The sequence below is a fragment of the Cottoperca gobio genome, chromosome 12 (assembly GCF_900634415.1).
Source record: "Cottoperca gobio chromosome 12, fCotGob3.1, whole genome shotgun sequence".
NCBI classification, from domain to species: Eukaryota; Metazoa; Chordata; class Actinopteri; order Perciformes; family Bovichtidae; genus Cottoperca; species Cottoperca gobio.
The window spans coordinates 15694455-15713336 of record NC_041366.1 but is presented as its reverse complement, the minus strand read 5'-3'; the positions used below and the strand labels follow the sequence as shown (position 1 = coordinate 15713336).

The 18882-nt window shown below is 44.0% G+C and overlaps 1 protein-coding gene and 1 long non-coding RNA gene across 6 annotated transcripts; one reads left to right on the top strand and one right to left on the bottom strand.

Annotated features, from left to right (window-relative positions):
* Window positions 1–54: 54 nt before the first annotated feature.
* LOC115016387 (uncharacterized) lies at window positions 55–3948 on the bottom strand. Its single transcript, XR_003833160.1, has 2 exons — window positions 3684–3948; window positions 55–3327 (listed from the first exon to the last, which is right to left on the bottom strand). It is a non-coding gene; the product is annotated as an uncharacterized LOC115016387 (long non-coding RNA).
* Window positions 3192–18882, top strand: setd1ba (SET domain containing 1B, histone lysine methyltransferase a). 5 transcript variants are annotated; one of them, XM_029444085.1, is made up of 19 exons: window positions 3192–3498; window positions 3942–4058; window positions 6449–6600; window positions 6844–6942; window positions 7246–7516; window positions 8449–8570; window positions 9104–10201; window positions 12193–12933; window positions 13595–13768; window positions 13882–13975; window positions 14088–14299; window positions 14412–14484; window positions 14577–14945; window positions 15040–16320; window positions 16580–16746; window positions 16829–16954; window positions 17103–17222; window positions 17724–17861; window positions 17963–18882. In XM_029444085.1, exons 3-19 carry the CDS (start codon window positions 6463–6465, stop codon window positions 18134–18136), a joined length of 5397 nt encoding a protein of 1798 aa, XP_029299945.1. In that variant the 5' UTR covers window positions 3192–3498; window positions 3942–4058; window positions 6449–6462; the 3' UTR covers window positions 18137–18882. The 5 variants fall into 5 exon arrangements, with proteins under 5 accessions (XP_029299945.1, XP_029299948.1, XP_029299947.1 ...); XM_029444088.1 differs by lacking the exons at window positions 3192–3498; window positions 3942–4058 and adding an exon at window positions 5699–6218 and having other exon boundaries at window positions 15040–15174; window positions 15631–16320; XM_029444087.1 differs by lacking the exons at window positions 3192–3498; window positions 3942–4058 and adding an exon at window positions 5699–6218 and having other exon boundaries at window positions 15040–15174; window positions 15307–16320.

Genomic DNA, 18882 nt, shown 5'->3' with positions numbered 1-18882 from the left:
GAAATGTGTATGGGTGAAAAGCCAGCCCCTTCTTCTTAAATGAAACACAAACTATAACATTAGAATCATCTTTATTGGCCATGTACATGTACACATACAGGGAATTTGCTTCTTTTGCATGTACTTACACAGAATAACAGATATAGGAACGAGGGCAGCAAAGCTGTACACGTAAAGGTAAATAATATAATGTATGTGAAATAATATAGGTGTGTATGTATAGAAAACACCAATGACCAACAATAGAATTAGAATAAAACGCCTATATACAAGTCAAGAGTTCATAAAAGGAAAAAACCTGCATCACTTCTCTCAAATTCTTCAAATACATTTAATTTGATCTTTTTGTCTTTTATTTTGGGTTCCCCAATTCCAGTTCCTCATTGCCAGACATGGCTGTTTGAATCAATTAGATTAATTATAATTCATTGAAGTTTAATGGGATGATTTATATGAAGTATGAGCCTTTAAATAAACCTTCAGCAACCAGTCTATATGCGGAATCTAATCATGCCATTGGTAAAAAGCACAATATTTAACCCTGTTTATTCCTGTATTTTACTTTTAATGTGATCATTTTGAATCCTCGGGGGTACTTATAAGCAATATGTCGGTCATACTTCTCTGTTCGCTCTGTATGGCTGTACACAGCAGTGACATCACAGATTGGGGCGTCAGGATAAACTATTCTCTCTTGTCCCAGGGTGCAATGTGCGGACATCTTTATCCAGAATCAAACTGATTAAATTAGCACAATAAAGTGATTAGTTTGGATATAACGGTTAGGTGAAAACATGTACGTGCTGTTTTAAGGCTGTGGGTGTGTGAGGCATTTGGCTGCTTAAGGGCACGGGGAATAGCTTATACATGTTTAAATGATGATTGAGCCAGATGTGGTGCATCTAGTAATGATCAGAAGCAACTGGAAATGCACTCTAGTCTTATACATTCAGTCAAGCTGCTTTTAACTACTGGATATCAAATAAACTGGGTGATTGGGAATGTTCATGAACATTATATGCAATAGAATGATATCTTAACATTAGGTTTGAGAATCTGTTTCAGCAAAGTCGATGATTGCTCATAATACAGAAATCAGTTACAGTGAGATGCAGCTCATAAGGAAATATCTTACATAATCAGAATACACAGAAACGTTATTGGTATTGGTAACCGAGATTTCTCTAGATTCAGAGTCTGGTCTGGAATAATTATCTCTCATAAAAGGCAGTCAAACTCAAACTGAGGTAAGCTACAGAGTCAAATTTAAAAAAGGTAAAATTTTATCGGTCACGGGTGGAAAAATATGCAGTTAGTGGGTATGAGTGGTGAAGCTGTCCCTTTAAGAGGATGAGCTGACACTGCCCTTAACTTTGCCTATTTTCAGAAAACATATCTTTAAAGTATTTTTTCCAGAAAACACACATTTACTGCAATAACTAAAATGGAATTTCACCTATATATTTGATTGTTTTGCAAATTGCTCTTACAACTAAGTCACCCTGCAGCATGAATTGTGTTCATTGTGTAATCTAGTGTGGTATGAGTCTAATATGTCATGACAGATTAAATACTGTTTTAAAGATGGGCCTAAAATAATATTTTGTGCTATGCAAGTCCATCACAAAAAAAACAGCAACCTGCTTCAGTATCAACAACCATAACACATAATTATTAGGGTATATTCTATTTATTCAAACATCTCAGAAAACCACAGGTGATAATATTGCCAAGTAAAAGAGACTAAATCACAAACCATACTGTGGAATGTTACACTAATAATACACTAGACATGCAAATAGTTAAAAGCTAGAAAAAAGAAGTCAATGTTTTAAATAAAATAAATACAGTACCACCAATGAAAAATCCTGGAATAACCCATAGATTAAAAAAAAATAGTAAAAACAACACAAAACATGAAGGATACCTGATTTGATTCAGTGAACAATCCGTCAGAATAAAAGGCTGAACATACAAAGAGACAGAAAGAAAGGGCAGTCAGCCTGATTATTCTGACTCCACAGAAATAGCCATAAAACCGTTCTCATGTGCCCCATATGTTACAATACGGTATGTTGTAGTCCAATCTATGAAAAATTCCTGTATAATAATTGAAAAAAAAAAAAAAGAGTGCTTGTTTGACTTACAAAGGTGAAACTGGCAGCCTAACATATGAATGACGCATATAAAAGGATATTAAATTGTCCTGTAGTTGTGTAAAGTATCCATACGTGTACAGCCCATTTTCATCAATTAATAAACAAAGAACAATTGTTTAAAAAAAATAGTTTTTTTCGCCGTGCAGAGAGACAGCTGTCCTGCAGAAGAGAGGCCAATCCTCTGTGTGGAATATTCCAGTCTGTCAGCGGCGCGCAAAGCTGAATGGCGCAACCCACCAGGGTTTTTTTTTTTTTTTTTTTTTAAACAAAAGGCCTATAAATAACCTCATTGGCGGATTTCAACGCAAAATGTTCACCTTTGTTACACACATAAATAAAAACCTTCTTCACAATTCTGCCTCCATTGCACTGGGGGTGGGAGTCTAGAATCTAGAAAGAAAGCAGGGTTGGACAGAAAGGAATGCTGTCTGCAGCCTCGTGACCTGCAAATGGAGGATCGCGCGCACTTGAGAGCCATGAGCATTAGTGGATAACAAGAAAAACAGGCCTCTTGACACACCGACTACGGTTGTGTGTTCTCATAAGCAAATACACACGCTCACATACTAAAAATAGAGTACGTAATGGGCACCATTGTGGCACAGCTGAAAACACCATAACCCCACTTTCTATTTTTAACTACATTACCGAACAAACGATAGAATCGCAGCTTGTTAGTTTGTAATTTCTGATCTGTAGCACTTAAAACCCTCATGATCCGCCGGTCTTTGTCTCGAGCCAGAGTGCACGCGCGGAAGCCCGAAGCACCCCCGGTGTTATTTTCACTGCTGCAGAGGAGTCCTGATGACCTTATATGGCAGTGTGGGGGAGCAACGGCACGCTCGAGCTCTCATGGCAACCGTCCAGAGCTCTCGGATTACATGCTGTTGCCAGGGCGAGTCAGCCCAGCAACCACACAGCCTGAACACGCCACTTTTATTAACGTTTCCTTCCTTTTACGCAGTGTCGACTGTTTTTCTTCTATTTTACTTTTTGTTAAACATAAACCCATTCGAGTAAAAAAAAAAAAAAATCACCCCAGTGTCGGTCGTTGAAAAGACTTCCTGTTGTTTCACCGAGAAAAGAAACACGAATCTCTCGCATAGAGCGCACGAGCCTCTCCCAGTTATGGCGCAGCAACATTTTACAGCACAGTGCTCTCCTTTGTCTGTAGAGAAGCCATTTTGAGACAAGAGAACAGCAGAGAAACCATTGAGCAAGTGTAGCCTACATCCCATCAAACAGGTCTCTTTGGACAAAGGGAAGCAGTGAAAGATTTCTCTCCCATAAGATTCCTTTGCTCGTTTAAGACTTGGATTACATGTTTTGAATACTAACTGTAAGTTTGCAATTAATCAAAAAATATGAGTTACAGTTTTACAAATTCAATATATTTTTGCTGATAACGTTTTAACCACAATTAATTAATATTCAGATTGTCTTGTCTATTAGGACATACATTTAGCTCGACATAGCCTATGTTATAAACTGGCAAATTAAGTGAAATAGCTCAAAATCCATTACCTTTCAAAAACAACATTTCCTTGTGGTTTTACATGATGTAGCTCAGTTAGAAATGTCGAAATGGAAGAGGTTATACTTGACTGCAATCCTGTCTTCAAGGAGAGAGAGAGAGAGAGGAGATGGTTTGCATATTGCCCACACAGATGATGCTTGAAGATGCATATTCGCTGGCTGAGGGGCAATGCCTACCACTGATCAAAAAGTTTTCAAAAGAGCTCTCCTCTATCTTTCGTTGCTAATGGATTCCTTCCTTTTCAGGAGACGCTATCCCACCCCTTATTAATGCCATTATTAGAGGATCCGAAGATGGAGCTGAAAACGTTCCTCCTGTCCCTGCGTTTAGGCCTGTTAACTGCATTTCACCAAAGTGCTGAGGTAAATATTTTCACCATAAGAGTTTTCCCTCCATCTGTTTCCTCTTTAGTTTGACAGTGTGTTTTTTTTTTTAAGCGTCGTAGAAACTATAAAAAAAAAAAAAAAAAAAAAAAAAAAAAAAAAGCAGGCTACCTGACTGGGCTTCTTACGACATTTAAATATGCCCTTGTAGCAAGGTCAAGCCGACGATTACACTTTGGACGCATTTGCTTCTTAAATGGCAATTGGACAGCACAAACCTAATCGTGCTTGAAGTTGTTTCCACAGTTGAAGGAAGGGTACAACACACATTAAGCCACCAGGGTGTTAAGCATTGCTGTTGTGACAAGAAAGTGTTTAAAGTCATTAATCAAAGCAAATGAGAAAACAGTCCAAATTGCAGGCAGCACAATAAACTATTTTGAAAAAGGCCATTAGTTATCCACGGCCTGCTTTCTGTCATTTGAGAAGCAGCATATAACCTGGGCTGTATTATATCTATATGTCAGCATGCCAGTGAACATATTAAATAACGTTGTCTATAACAGATGCCAACATTTGTATGAGATCAAATTGATGATAGCTCAATAGATACATTGACAAAAAAAACACTTTTGATAACAGTAACTGCATGCTTCACATTTTACATTATTAAATAAGCAAAACTGTTAAATTATTGTAAAAGAGTTGAACTTACTCATTGCTACACATTTCCTACAAGGCCATAAGTGCAATGCCAACAATCAGACACATGGTCACTTAAACTGTGTTTTGTCACCCATTTTAACAACTCCGAAATTATACAGCTGTTTATTCACAACATTTGGTTTCTTTTCACATAATAAATATAAATACTATTATATGGGTGTGCCATGACCTAGTTAAAACAAAGATGGATTCCAGGCAGAGGAAAAAAGGCTCAAGATGTCACAGGGTATTACATCCAGTACATAATCTTCCTTCTTCTCAATCCTTTAAAAGGAGGAATCATAGTTTTATCATAGTCCATGAGAGATGAGGAAATCAAGTGTAAGATCCCTTTTGGAACAAAGGAAACCCATATAGGCCATTGAGTCCTGTTTTAGGAAAATGGCTGCCGAAAGCGCTCGGCCCCCTCTCTCTGCTCTCTGTTGAAGGACTCCTGAGCCGTGCCTCTAATAGCAGACAGCTCCTCTGCTGCTGCGCTCTGATTGGCCCGCCGAGCTGCCGCTGTTAACCAGCCAATTGCCTGAGCACTGCAAAACACTAGGCAATGTCAAACAAAATCCAGTTTAGTCGACAATATACATTTTGTAAATATAATTTAAAAAATAAGAAAGGTTAAGATTGTATAATTAAAAGCTCCACATATGTTTAATACTTATCGTAAAAGCGAGGAACAACTACAACGGGTTGGCACTAGTTTCTTGGTCTGGATTAGACTAACTGACAGAAACGAAACAAACCGCCGCATTCCAAAGGTTATAAACGTTAGCCTGACGACTGACTTCAACGGTTTACCAACCGAGTTTCGTATTAGACATTTCACATAAGCAGTCAACAACTATATCTACAGCAACGGAGTCCCTATTTGTTTGTTTTCGTTTTCAAATACAGCCCGATATGTTTAAATATGTAAACGACTACAGGTCTGTTCACAAAACCCTCCGACCAAATCATTTTGATTAGCCTTTTAGTGGAAGTTAAAAAGATATTGCCCCCTGTGTCTATCTTGTGTTTGCCATTTGGGTAAATACAATCGGCAGATTCCACCCACAATGATTTAGAGGTTTAGCGACACAGAGCTCTTGCTGGGCATATAATAATATAATGCACGCATGAGAACTTTACTATATGAGACGTTTAAAAACGTTCCGATTTTATAAAATACATTAATATTAAATAACCTGTGGAAATAGAAATAAGTTTGTAGCGAAAGTGCGGCTAGCATCGGAGGTGGGCAAGCCTAGCGGTGTATTGTGGGAGAGACAGAAGCTACAGACCAGAGGCACACAATATGTGTTGGCTCTCGCCGAAAAGGAGGCAGTATTCTTCAAGCTAAATCATGTAATGTAAGCGGCGAAAGGAAAGCGATTCCGTCTTTTCGTCAATTAAAGAAAAATCCCTCGATCGGACGAACCATGTCCAAGCCAGGGGAGAAAAACAGATTGAACGAAGACCATGGCAGAAAGCAGAGTTCAAGTAAGCTTGTTCTTTTTTTCCTCTTTCTCCAGCCCTCCTAATGCCTGTTTTCCGTAACTGGGATATACGCTAGATCCCGCTTCTCTTACTTACCTTAGGTTAACCCTACCACCAAAGTCATGCATTTGAAACGTTTGTCTGTTTTTAAGTGTTGGGGGGCTGGTAACGGGACCGTGTTTAGCGCTGCCTCACGATAGCTCTTCTCTCCCTGTCGCTGCCTGTCGTTTCAGGTTTGGCGAACGGCATGGACAGTCATCCCGTCTGCGGCTCGGCGGAGAAGCGGAGTCACCACTGGAGAAGTTACAAGTTGATTATCGACCCGGCACTGAAGAAGGGCCCACACAAACTGTATCGCTACGATGGACAGACTTTCAACATGCCCGTAAGTGGACCGCATTTGACGCGGCGAAACGGCTACAATAGTAACCGAGTAGCTGACCTCCATGATAAGTTACAATGTGGCTGTGTTGCCGTGGCCGGCATGTTCCAGCATCTTGAACGGAGGTGTTCATTTTATTCCAGCACCGCGTCTGGTTTGTGTGAAACTACTTTGCAACAAGTTCTCGCCATGTGAAGTTGTAAATGGGATGGATAACATAATGTGTCTCCCCCTCCTCTCCTGCAGAACCCCGGGATGCCACCGGTGGACATCGTCCGGGACCCGAGGATCGGGCGTCTCTGGACTAAGTACAAAGAGACCGACCTACCGGTGCCGACATTTAAGGTATCTTCTCTGACAGAAAGCACGATGCCAGCTTTTTCCTTGTGGAAAAGGGGGGGGGCTGTCAAAAGTTACAGACACACCCCCCTTACTCATCTTTGGGATGTCGAGGGAAATTAGGATGTCGGAGGGGCTGTTAAAACCAAAATAACATGCACAATCTGATACGTGCAGGGGCCCACTGGACCCGCTTGTTCATCGCAACTTCTCTGGCACTGTTGCTCTTATCTCAGCTGTCTGAAATGACTCCACATGGTGCAACATTAACCCGAAAGCACCGCTTAACTCCTCTCAATCTTCTTCCAGATCGATGAGTGTTATATCGGCCCCGTGCCACCAAAGGAGGTGACATTCGCCAGACTGAACGACAACATTAGGGAAGGATTTCTTAACGACATGTGCAAAAAATTTGGAGAAATCGAGCAGGTCGAGATCTTGTACAATCCGAAGAACAAAAAGCACCTGGGAATTGCCAAAGTTGTTTTTGAGAACGTGAAGGCGGCCAAAGTGGCCGTACAGTCGCTTCACAAGACGTCTGTTATGGGAAACTTCATCCACGTGGAGCTGGACCCGAAAGGTAAACAGTGATTCAGTCATTCTGGTGAAAAGACGTGTAACCCACATGTATGCACGATCAAGCATGTTCTCTGCAGCAGGAGAAAAAAAGCCTTTATTCAAAATGAATTGTTTTCTTTTTTCCCATTATTATGACAGCAGACACGTGTGTAAATGTGCGTGTGTTGCAATGGGATAATTGAATTTCATTGAATGTAAGCATGCTCCCACAAGACCAGCGCTGAGGGTGTTGTGTACTCCCACTGTGCATAATTTCCGACCTGTAAACAAACACAAACCAATCTGTCAGTCCTCTCCCCTTCACATCGTCTCTGTTTAGTCTCTATTTAATGACATACCTGACATTTTAGTTAGTTTTTCAGTCGGTTACACTTTTGAGATTCAAAGATTCTGCTGTTTGTTTCTGACTAATGCACAACAGTAACTTTAATTCCTCCTTAAGACAATGTAACATATTTATTGTTTGAGTGGCAACAGTTTTGCATCTGTGTTAATTTAATCAACAAAATGATGACTGATCTTTAATTACAATGTGTACAGTTTTTACTGCCTACACTAGGGCTATTCTCTTGAATTACTCCCACAGATGTATTTTCTTTATAAGACATGTAGTTTAAAAGTGTAGGATATGTTGGGGGCATTATATTACAGCACCTACTACTATATGTATTACATAGAACTTTTCAGATTACCATGTGCACATTGACACTATTGTACTGAGTTTATATAGGCATGCATAAACAATATATGATATTAGTTTGTAATTCTACTGTAAATCACTGGGAAGTGTGTGCTATCAAAATCTGCATACGTATATATCTACAAATGTTTAGATGTTTGCTCAGCTACCAGATTACTTTGTATAAAGCTTGCTGGCATTAAGCCTACTTTATAAACTTGGCATCAGACCCACGCATGTTTACTATTCTGCAGGTGAGAATCGCCTCCGGTACTTTCAGCTCCTGATGAATGGCAGCTACACTCCGCAGACCCTGCCTGTTGGTGGAGAGGAGGCCAGAGAAGTTTCCCCTCGTAGCCTGGCAGAAGCCTTACTGGTAAAGACTTGTCTAACAATATGCAAAAACATTTTTTGTTTGTGGGTTTATTAGAAATAGCTTCCTTAACTGTGGCAATGGGATTTAGATAATAATATAGTTTAGTACAGTCTATTGAATTATAGTGTTTCTTTGTGGGGGAAAAATGTACCAACCTAAGCTGACATCCTTATCTGTAATCCATTTTATCAGTACAGCAGGTGGTGGAGTAGAGCAGAGGAAACGTTATCCAGAGCATTGCCTGTGGACTGAAATCACAAAGCCACTGAAACGTGCACTTTGGCCTCGTGGCATGAGATCCCTCAGGCATTGTGCCTAGATGCTCTTATCCACTAGTTGCTTTAAAAAAAGAAAAGCAGGTGTCCACTGACATTTAAAATTTTGCAGAAATCGTCCAAACAAATGAAATAACTGCACTGATGTACAGCAGCTTTAAGTTGCCTAAAGACGTATTACATTTTCCATTTGTGATGTGGTGTGATTGTTTGCCTGTGTCACCTTGATTAATCCTGATCCTGTTTGTCTCCTCTAAGGCCTGCGAGCCCATCCGTAGGTTGTCGGAGAGCAGCGCGTCTGCTGTTGCATCAACATTGCCACCCAGCAGCTCCACCACTCCTCTCTCACAGGAGACGGGCTACTCCAGCCTAAGGCAGGACACACCACAGTCCCAGGGAACCCCTCATACCCCACGGCAGACAGGCACACCCTTCTCTCAAGACTCCAATTTCTCGAGTCGGCAGTCCACACCGGCGTACCAGTCGAGCCGGGCCGAGAGCTCCGGAGGTTACAAATCTCGCAGACACGAAAGTAAGTTCCAGGATGCGTACAACCGCAGACCGGAGAGGCCGCAGTACCGCAGCAACATGTACCGAAGTACGACGTCGGATCAAGCTCCCTTCAAACAGCACCAACTCACCCCACCTGAACCTCCGCCTTCCACCCCCACCTTCACCTACACAGCGCCTCCCCCTGCTACGCCCAACTTCAAGTCCGCCTTCTCACCTTACCAGGCTCCTTTGCCCCCCGCGTTCCCCCCGTCAGAGCCTGCTTTCCATCACCCAGCCCAAAGGGAGGGTGAGTACCACCGACCGCCTCAGCCGCCTCTGGCAGCTGCCACTGACTTTTTACCCGCCAAGGAGAGACCAGAAACTCCTCCGATCCCAGAGCCCCCGCCGGAGCCCGTGCCCCACCCGACCACCCCTCCTCCTCAAACACCAGAGCACTGCCCCTCACCCGGCTCTCCCACGCTTGATCCAGAGCGCAATAGCCTGGATTCCCGCATTGAGATGCTCCTCAAGGAGAAAAGGACAAAACTTCTGCCGTTCCTGGAGGAGCGAGACTCGGACACTGAGGTGCGAATGGAGGGAAGTCCAATTTCCTCCTCGTCCTCTCAGCTATCCCCAATTCCCCCTTACACTAGCGGCTCCCAAGGTGGCCCGCAAATCTCGCGGCCCTCTAGCACAGGCTTGGAGGATATCAGTCCGACCCCACTGCCAGACTCGGAAGATGAAGAGCCAATTCCCGGAACTGCCTCCCTGATCAAGAGAATCAGTTCTCCTGTCCAGGAGAAGAGCAGCGATCTCAACGATCGACATTTCCGATGCCACACTCCCACTGATGAGATGGAAACGGTAAGACACTGGTCTTTGTCTTTATATTCGCACGAGACTTACGTTCAGAATGTAGCTTATATGAGCTCGTGTTGTTGGCCCTAATTAGTTGATAGAGGCACGGAGCTGATGTTTACTTACAGCTGTGACAGTTACACTGAGTATACAGGAAGTGAGGTCTAGTTTCAGTACAAATCGGTAGTAGTAAACTCTCGCTTTTCGTTTAATTTCGTTTCATTTCTTTTCATCATGCCTCGTAAAGGAAGTTCCGATCTCACAGCACAGCAGTCTGTGCATGAAGGCAAAACAAAAAAGGTGTTTGCTCTGTCAGTTGACCTGCTAAGGTGTTTTTATTTTTGTTCGGAGTACAAGTATGAGCTTTAAATGACTAAGATGTAGTGGTTGTATCCATTTAAGTATTTGTTAGCACAATAGTCTCTGAACATGTGTGTGAAAAAGGTCCCATTCCTTGTCAACACAGGTAAAAAAAGTTGTCATAAATTATGAATGAAAAGTTTTAGACATAACTCTCCGCCTTTTTTATAAATACCTTCACATTCAAATGAAGCTGATATCCTTGTTTGAAGTCATAGTAACACCACCTGGCCTGCGATGTTTACACTTTGTGCCGTGCTTTGAAAGGAGAAACAAGAGCCGTGCTCTGCTGTTGGAGAATTGAATGCTCTTGTTTCCTCTTTCTAACACTCACCGCACTCGCAAGGAGGGAAATACTGTTTGGCAGTTAGCCCCATTCACACCACACTTCCTGGTTTTGCTGAGCCTGACAGTCAGGATTGGCCGCATCGTCTCATGGCTCACATTTCAAGTTGTCACAAAGCAAGCGATGCAAACAGGTCATTTGAATAGCACCCCCACTCCCGTGCTGAGTTTACTCTCCTTACGTTCTTCCCTGCAGTTATAACATTATAAACTATGGTTTTAGTAATGAATAGTTTGACGCCTGGAGCAAACAGCTGTGTTGGAAACATGCTGACTAGCGACATGGGTCAGCTGTGTTTTAAATGATTCACTGATCAAAACAAAAAAACTGGTGCTGACAAATTAAAGTTTGAGTATTGTAGGTCGGGTTTGAGTGCAGGCGTTTATTCTTTGATCGGATATTTCCTGATTTCAAATTTTAAAAAATGTAATAAAAAAATCTCAGGTATCAGGAGCAGTTTTGAAAAATGTCAAACTTTACTCATAATGAATGTTAAAGCTAAAGGGGCAGGCTGACAAAACAACTCAAGGTCTACTAACTAGCTGTTTCCTTTTAGCTTTTCAACCTTATCTCAAGGTCTTCATAACAGGGTTCGTACACAGTCTTGAAAGAAGACTTTAACTTTTATGTTGAATATTCTTCTTGAAAAACGCTTGATTTTCAACAACCATCTAAAGAATCTCCAAACATCTTATTTGAAATGACACAATCCCGTTGTCACGTTTGTTTGTTGTTGTGAGTTTTCATGAGTACTGAACTTTTTTTAATGTAAATATTCTTCCGGGATAATCTGATCAATTTGTTCATTTGATCCTTTGTGTTGTTTGAACAGATACAGCTGTACTCACTGTTGTATGCAAACAGTATTTATATTTCTTAAAGGCGGTCTGTTCTTTGACACCATTTAGGATTCTTAAAAAGGAAAGCTGTTTACTTGTGTTCACTCGTCATCTATAGCTTGATAAGTCCTCTGTTGATCTCTGCAAATAAGCAAGCATTAAAAACATATAATCAGAGTCAATATGAACAGCTTGTAAAATTAACAAAGTGTCAACATGTGTGTGTGTGTGTGTGTGTGTGTGTGTGTGTGTGTGTGTAAATTAATTCTGCCAACTTTATTGTTTGCAATTGCATTCAAAGTATCAATTTCGATGCGATCACAAAGGCTTCGGGAGTGTGGGGATGTTTGGTTTAGGTACCTTGAAAGTGCTTAAATTTAGACGTCAAGTTGATGAACAGTAGACGTTGACCTTGCATAGTGCTGACAGGCTGTCCCTTCTTTTTCACACAGGGTCATCAGTCGTCAGGAGAAGACATGGAGATCTCTGACGATGAGATGCCCGGGACTCCAATCAGCGGTGCAGACTGTGGCAAAGGCATTGTCATAAACTCTGCGGTGTCCGAGATGCAGTCCATTTCCATCCCGCCTCCCGGCTTCCCCCCTCTCCCGCACCAGGCCGGCTACCAGCTCTCACATCACCACCTGCTCCCTCACTCTGCCGTCCCGGGACATCCTCACCTCGCCGGAGTGCCTCACCACATGCTGCAACACATGGCTCCCTACACTCACAGCATGATGCCACTGGTGCAAATGGAGCTGATGAACTGCTTGCGGTGGGAACAATGGAGCACCGTTCCCATGTCTTTCCAGATGCAGCAGCAGATGCTGAGTCGCATGGCTCAGACCAGAGGGCCCTTTCCTTATCCACATTTTATAGACAGTGGTGCATCTGGGCAGTATGGGGCACCCTATGCGCCTCTGTCTATGGGTGCTACGCCCGCTAGTGGCGCAGTAGCACCCGGACAACAGTGGCAGAATCCCAGTATACCAAAGTTCAACCCTACTGTTCCTCCTCCTGGATATGAGACTAAAAAGGAAGATCCCCACAAGGCCACTGTTGACGGTGTGCTGCTGGTCATTGTCAAGGAGCTGAAGGCCATCATGAAGAGGGACCTCAACCGCAAAATGGTGGAGGTGGTGGCTTTCAGAGCCTTTGATGACTGGTGGGAAAAGAAGGAACACTCGGCAAAGGTGAGTTATTAATTTCACCTTTCAAGATGCAAGATGTGGATATACAGCTTATATCCACACGTGCACAGTATGTGTGGGGACATAAATATACTAAGTGACTTAGAACCTCCTGTTGCATAAAGTTTACAATTTACCATTATCTTCATTCTCAATTATTCTGTTAATTATTTTCAATATTATTTATTTAATTTTTAGGTCCAAAAAATAATTGAGGGGATGTCTTTAAAATTGTTTTGTTTTGTAAGACGTTCAGTTTAATATGATATAAAAAGATTTTTAAAAAGCAGGAATTCTCTGATTTAGTGTATTAATGTCTCTTTATTAGCCATAAATACTAGAAAATATAATGTTGTAAACGCATTGTGGTTGTGTGATCAAACAGTGCTGAAAAGGTTACTCAATTAATCAAGTAAATGAACAACAATTTGGATGATCAATTCATTCTTTAATCCATTTAGCAGGTAAAATGCTAAATATTCACTCCTTCCAGATTCTCAAAAGGGAGGCTGTGTTGCTCTTTTTTTGTTAAATGTAACACCTTTTGGCTTTTGGACTGTTGATCTGACAAAACAAGCAAGTTAAAGACCTCTCCTTTACGATACGTTGGAAAAATAATCGACTGATCATGTAAATAATCGTAAATAACCCCCCCCCCCCCCAGGTACCTTTGACTCCAGTGAAGGGTACGGAGGGGAAGGAAGAAGAAAGACCCAAACCCAAAGAGACGATGGGTTCAAGTCTGCTGGAGAACTGGAACAAGGGCGAGGGGCTGGGCTACGAGGGAATGGGCCTGGGAATCGGTTTGCGAGGAGCCATCCGCCTGCCCTCCTTCAAGGTAAGCCTTGAAAATTGTCTTGTAGTGTACTCGAACAAAGAGGGAGTCTTTTTTCTTCTTCTCATCCAGTCGCATCACTTGTTGGCGTTTTAATGGTTGCATGTTGTTTGTAGGTGAAGAGGAAGGACCCGCCTGAGGCTGCAACAGCAGTGGACAACAAACGAGCACGGCCCTCCACTCCAGTGGATGACGAGCTGGAGGATGAAGGTAACTCTCTCTTCGGTCTTCACACACACACACACGCACACTCACAATCCTCTCTCGTTCTTCCTGGCGTTATAGAATCGGCAAAACTAATTTATCTCGTGTTTCTTGTCAGACCGGGATCGAGACCCAGCCGAGCTCCCGTTAGACGATTCCAAGCTGGACGCCGACGCTGCGTCACCAAAGCGACGGCACTCCAGGCCTCTTGAGCTGGACAGCGAGGGAGAGGAGGAGGTGGATACCTCAGGAAAGGAAGAGGAGTCGTTGTCCGACAGGGAGGAGGAGCCTGAAGAAACGGAGGCGACAGATAGGTTGTCGTCAGGCAAAGTAAGCCGTCTCAAATATTAACTTCAGCTGTGTATCTGTTAGTGTTCACATAGTGCGCACTGAGTATTTGTGGGTTTTGCAAACATTCTTTTGATCTGTGATCGTCTCTTAGGAGAGTGGCGATGAGGAGGGTGATGATGAAGACTCGTCCAGTGAGAGCGCTTCCTCAGATTCGTCTGATGAAGGTACATTAAATATCAAACGGCAACAGTTGGTTGTTATTTTTCTCCTCTGTGTTTCCTGTAATTCATCATTTCTTTTCCCCCATTTCTTGCAGAAGCAGAGAGTTCAGCTTCCTCCAAGGCCAGCTCAGCCTCCTCAGCAGAAAGCGCAGACTCCTCCGAGTACGAGTTAAGCTCCGAAGAGGAAGGCGATGAGGAGGAAGAAGGAGAGGTGGCGGTACACGTGGAGGGTGAAGTCAAAGTGACTTCCTCGTCCTCTTCATCCTCATCAACTTCGTCCTCTGATGAAGAAGAGGTGAAGGCCGAGACCAAGGCACAAAGCCCTCCTTCGAGGCCGATCCCAGAGGATAAGGAGGACCGGAGGAGCAGGGAGGAGCTAAGCAGCAAGCCCAAACGCAGACCTCCTAGTCCTGAGGAGGAGGTGACGGAGGAGCTGAAGCCGCCATCACCCAAAGGCCTCCCAGGTGAGTGTACGCCGTATTATTCAGCATGTATTCATTTATCATTATGCGGTATTGATGGATGTCAGATGTTAAATATCTTTGTCTTGTCTTGTAGTCAAACTGCGAGACATCAGTGTGGAGGGTAACATTCCTGTAGTGAAGTCTGAACCTCAAGAGCATACAGCAAACCTCCGGCCACCCACTCCCACGGGCGCCCTGCCCGACAGCGACCAGGAGACGAAGGCGAAAGGTAAAGCAGAGCCCGAGGAAGTACCCTGCACCCCCGGCAGATTAGCCCCATGCCACGTAGATGCAAACCGACCCCTCCCCAAATCTGTCTCTGCATCTTTAATGCACCTCCCTCTCCCTCCTCACCCGGCAGTAGAAGGTCGTTCCCTCCTTCATCCGCCGCCTGGTCCCCTCCCTGACCTCCCTCAGCGGGCCAGGCTACCCACAGACGAGGATATCCCCCGCACGCCGGGTAGGGACCTGATGGAGCGTGCCCGAAGTCTGGGCAAGTCCCAGAGCACGGACACGGTGCCCAACACACCCGGTAGTGACGCCCCGCTGACAGGCTTGCTTAGCTCCCCTCACATCCCCGGTAGCCCCTTTTCCTACCCTGCACAATCCCCTGTCCTTAGTGCTGGAGTCCCCCGCACTCCAGGAAGAGACTTAACCTTCACCCCTGTCTTCCCTGACCCCACAGCACTGATTCTTAACAGGAAAATATCCTCTGAGAGCCTGGACGATAGACCAGTCTTTAAGGAGCCGCCCATCAGCGCCCTGCCTAACCAGGCCCTGTCAGCTGGAGCAGAACATTCAGCCAGCGTCCCTGAAGATCTACCTGCTGGTCTCACTGTCGACGTACCTGTGCCATCAGATACTGCCCCGTCAAAGAGGAAACCTGGACGACCCAAAGGCAAAAAGGCCGCTGTCTCTGCAACTGATGAGTCTTTGGAGCTGTCATCCGAGTCCACCATTCTGCCTCACGACGCACATCTAGGCGATCTATCGTCGCAAACAATAACTGCCAAGTCCCCAGACCACCCGAGTCTGGACTTCCGGGAAGGAGAGGTGAAGACCGAGACGGTCCTGCCTGCCTCCGACGGCTTCCTGTCCTACGAAGAAAAGGCACCTGTGGTTGTGAAGCCCACTCGGAGGGCGCGGAGAGGCTGGGAGGAGCTGCTGCTGGGCAGCCTGTCCCCCGTCACCTCGCCTCCCCGGCCGTACTTCAACCCGCGCTCCGAGTTTGAGGAGATGACCATCCTGTACGACATCTGGAACGAAGGCATAGATGAAGAAGATATACGGGTTCTGCAGATCACTTACGAGAAGATGCTCCAGCAGGATAACGGCAACGACTGGCTCAACGACACGCTCTGGGTCAACCATCCTTATATCCTTTACTGCTTAACACCAAATGTTATCATTTTCATGTTTCATAGTTACAAAGTCCTCCGACAATCATTTTAAGAGATCAGTCCAGTAAAATAACTTTAATAATAGTTGTTTTGTAGTGTGTGCATCACATAGCAGCCCCCTCTGGTGGTGAAAACGAGGAACTGTTTGGCTGCTATTGAATATCTGTTGAGTGTTCTGGTGTCTCAGCTGCAGTCTGAGGCATTTCCCCAGTTTCTTCCTTGACTTCCCTGCACCTACCAACATACCCAGAGTGAAGAAAAAGAGAAGAGATGACGGCATGAGGGATCACATAACCGGCTGCGCCCGAAGCGAGGGATACTACAAGATCGACAAGAAGGACAAGATCAAGTACCTCCAGAGCACAAAGCTGCAGTCAGAGGAGCCGCCGATCGACACTCAGGTGAGAGCAGATTGTGAAAACATCAGAGGCGTGACGTTGGTTAACGTGGGTGAACATGTCTAACTCCATCTTCTCTCTGCAGGGTATGAGTATTCCTGCGCAGGTCCACGCCTCTACCAGAGCCGGCTCGGAGCGGCGGTCGGAGCAGCGCCGTTTGCTGTCATCGTTCGCATGTGACAGTGACCTTCTGAAGTTCAACCAGCTGAAGGTAAACGCAGTTCAACTGAACTTTGCTCCAGCGGGCAGTTTTACTCACACTGATGTTTTATTTTTGAAAAGAGCTGTAAGCAAGAACATAAGACGGGACGGGCTCTTTGTCATCTTTAAAAGTCAACCGCTCCCGTTTTCTCTTTCAGTTCCGTAAGAAGAGGATCAGGTTCTGCAGGTCGCACATCCACGACTGGGGGCTGTTCGCTATGGAGCCCATCGCTGCTGATGAAATGGTGATCGAGTACGTGGGACAAAACATCAGACAGGTGAGAGGCAGTCGATTGGCTCGTTTGAAGTGGCCGATTTTTATTTTCTAGATTGTTCAGTCTGAATAGTGTCCAAGGTGACGTCTTTAAATGTCTTGTTTTATCAGTCCAAAACCCAAAGATATTCAGTTTAATATGACGGCAAACAGAGAAAAGAAATCAGTATTTTCTGCCATTTTTGGATGAAACATTACAAACAATTACGATGAATCAATTATCAAAATATTTGGCAATTAGTTGAGTGATTGTTGCAGCTTTATCTGACTCACAATGTTTATTAGCCAAGATGTATAATGGATTATACTGTGTTTATATGATATTAGAATTGTGAAGCTGTCGACAACCAAACTTTGATGCATAATTGCTGGTTTTAATTCTAATGAGCAAGCCCCGCTGATGGGGTTAAAGGAAGAGACCCAGGAGATTTATGTGTCAGATAAAGCCATCGGTTTCATTTTAAAACCGTCAGACCTCTAATAAGTGACTATTCTCCATTGGCAGGTGATTGCGGACATGCGGGAGAAGCGCTATGAGGAGGAGGGCATCGGTAGCAGCTACATGTTCCGCGTTGACCACGACACCATCATAGATGCTACCAAATGTGGCAACTTCGCCCGTTTCATCAACCACAGCTGCAATGTAAGACGACATCTTGCGTGATGCGCCTTTTTTGTAAAAGCTGCGGCACCACGAAACAAGTCTAAAAGCAATCTTAACCGATTTGTGTGTTTTTATTTCAGCCCAACTGTTACGCAAAGGTCATCACCGTGGAGTCTCAAAAGAAGATCGTGATCTACTCCAGGCAGCCCATTAACGTCAACGATGAGATCACCTACGACTACAAGTTCCCCATCGAGGACGAGAAGATCCCCTGTTTGTGTGGGGCAGAGAACTGTAGGGGAACGCTGAATTAATGTCCACGTGAGGTCAATCTTCTCCAGAGTGTGAGAGTCCTTACATTTCAAGTTTCCCAGACTCCGGACGAGGAGCAACCGAAGAGGGAAGGTTTTGTTTTGGAGCGAGGAGAAGAAACCTGCAACTCCTCTGTGCGGCCCTCTTCACATATTAAACTCGAGATTGTTTACGATTTATGGTGCTCTTGAAATGAAAAACGCATAGTTTTTTATGTCGAATTTACTGAAACACTTGACTTGCTTGTGCAGCATTTTTCCTCCTCAACGTCGAACAGTATTTCAGCATGGCATCCTTCCACATCCTGTCCTGGTTTGTACAGTTTTACACTTCTTCTTCTTTTCTTTTCTTTTTTTTTTTCCCCCCTCCTCTCGTTTGTCTCACAAGCTTTACGGACACCACACTTGGTACATATAAACAACAGCACATGTTCAGCTGCTACCTAACACTGTTGAGACGCACAAGCCCGCCAGGAAGACTTCTCCTCTGTGGTAGAAGACGAGGGCACCTGAGCAGATGGGACGACTGTGGAGTGTCGCGGCCCGCCACCGGACTGCACCCCTGTTGTCTCGCTCCTACCTCCTCTGCACCAGATTTCTTGGACAATCCTGCCACAAAATCTGGAACAAATCTGGAATATTCGGATATCACGCTTGCTTTCACCTAGCCAATGATGGATCATGCTGCTTCCTATTAGTTTATGCAACAACTAAAAAAAAAAAAAAAAAAAAAAAAGTTAAAGATGATG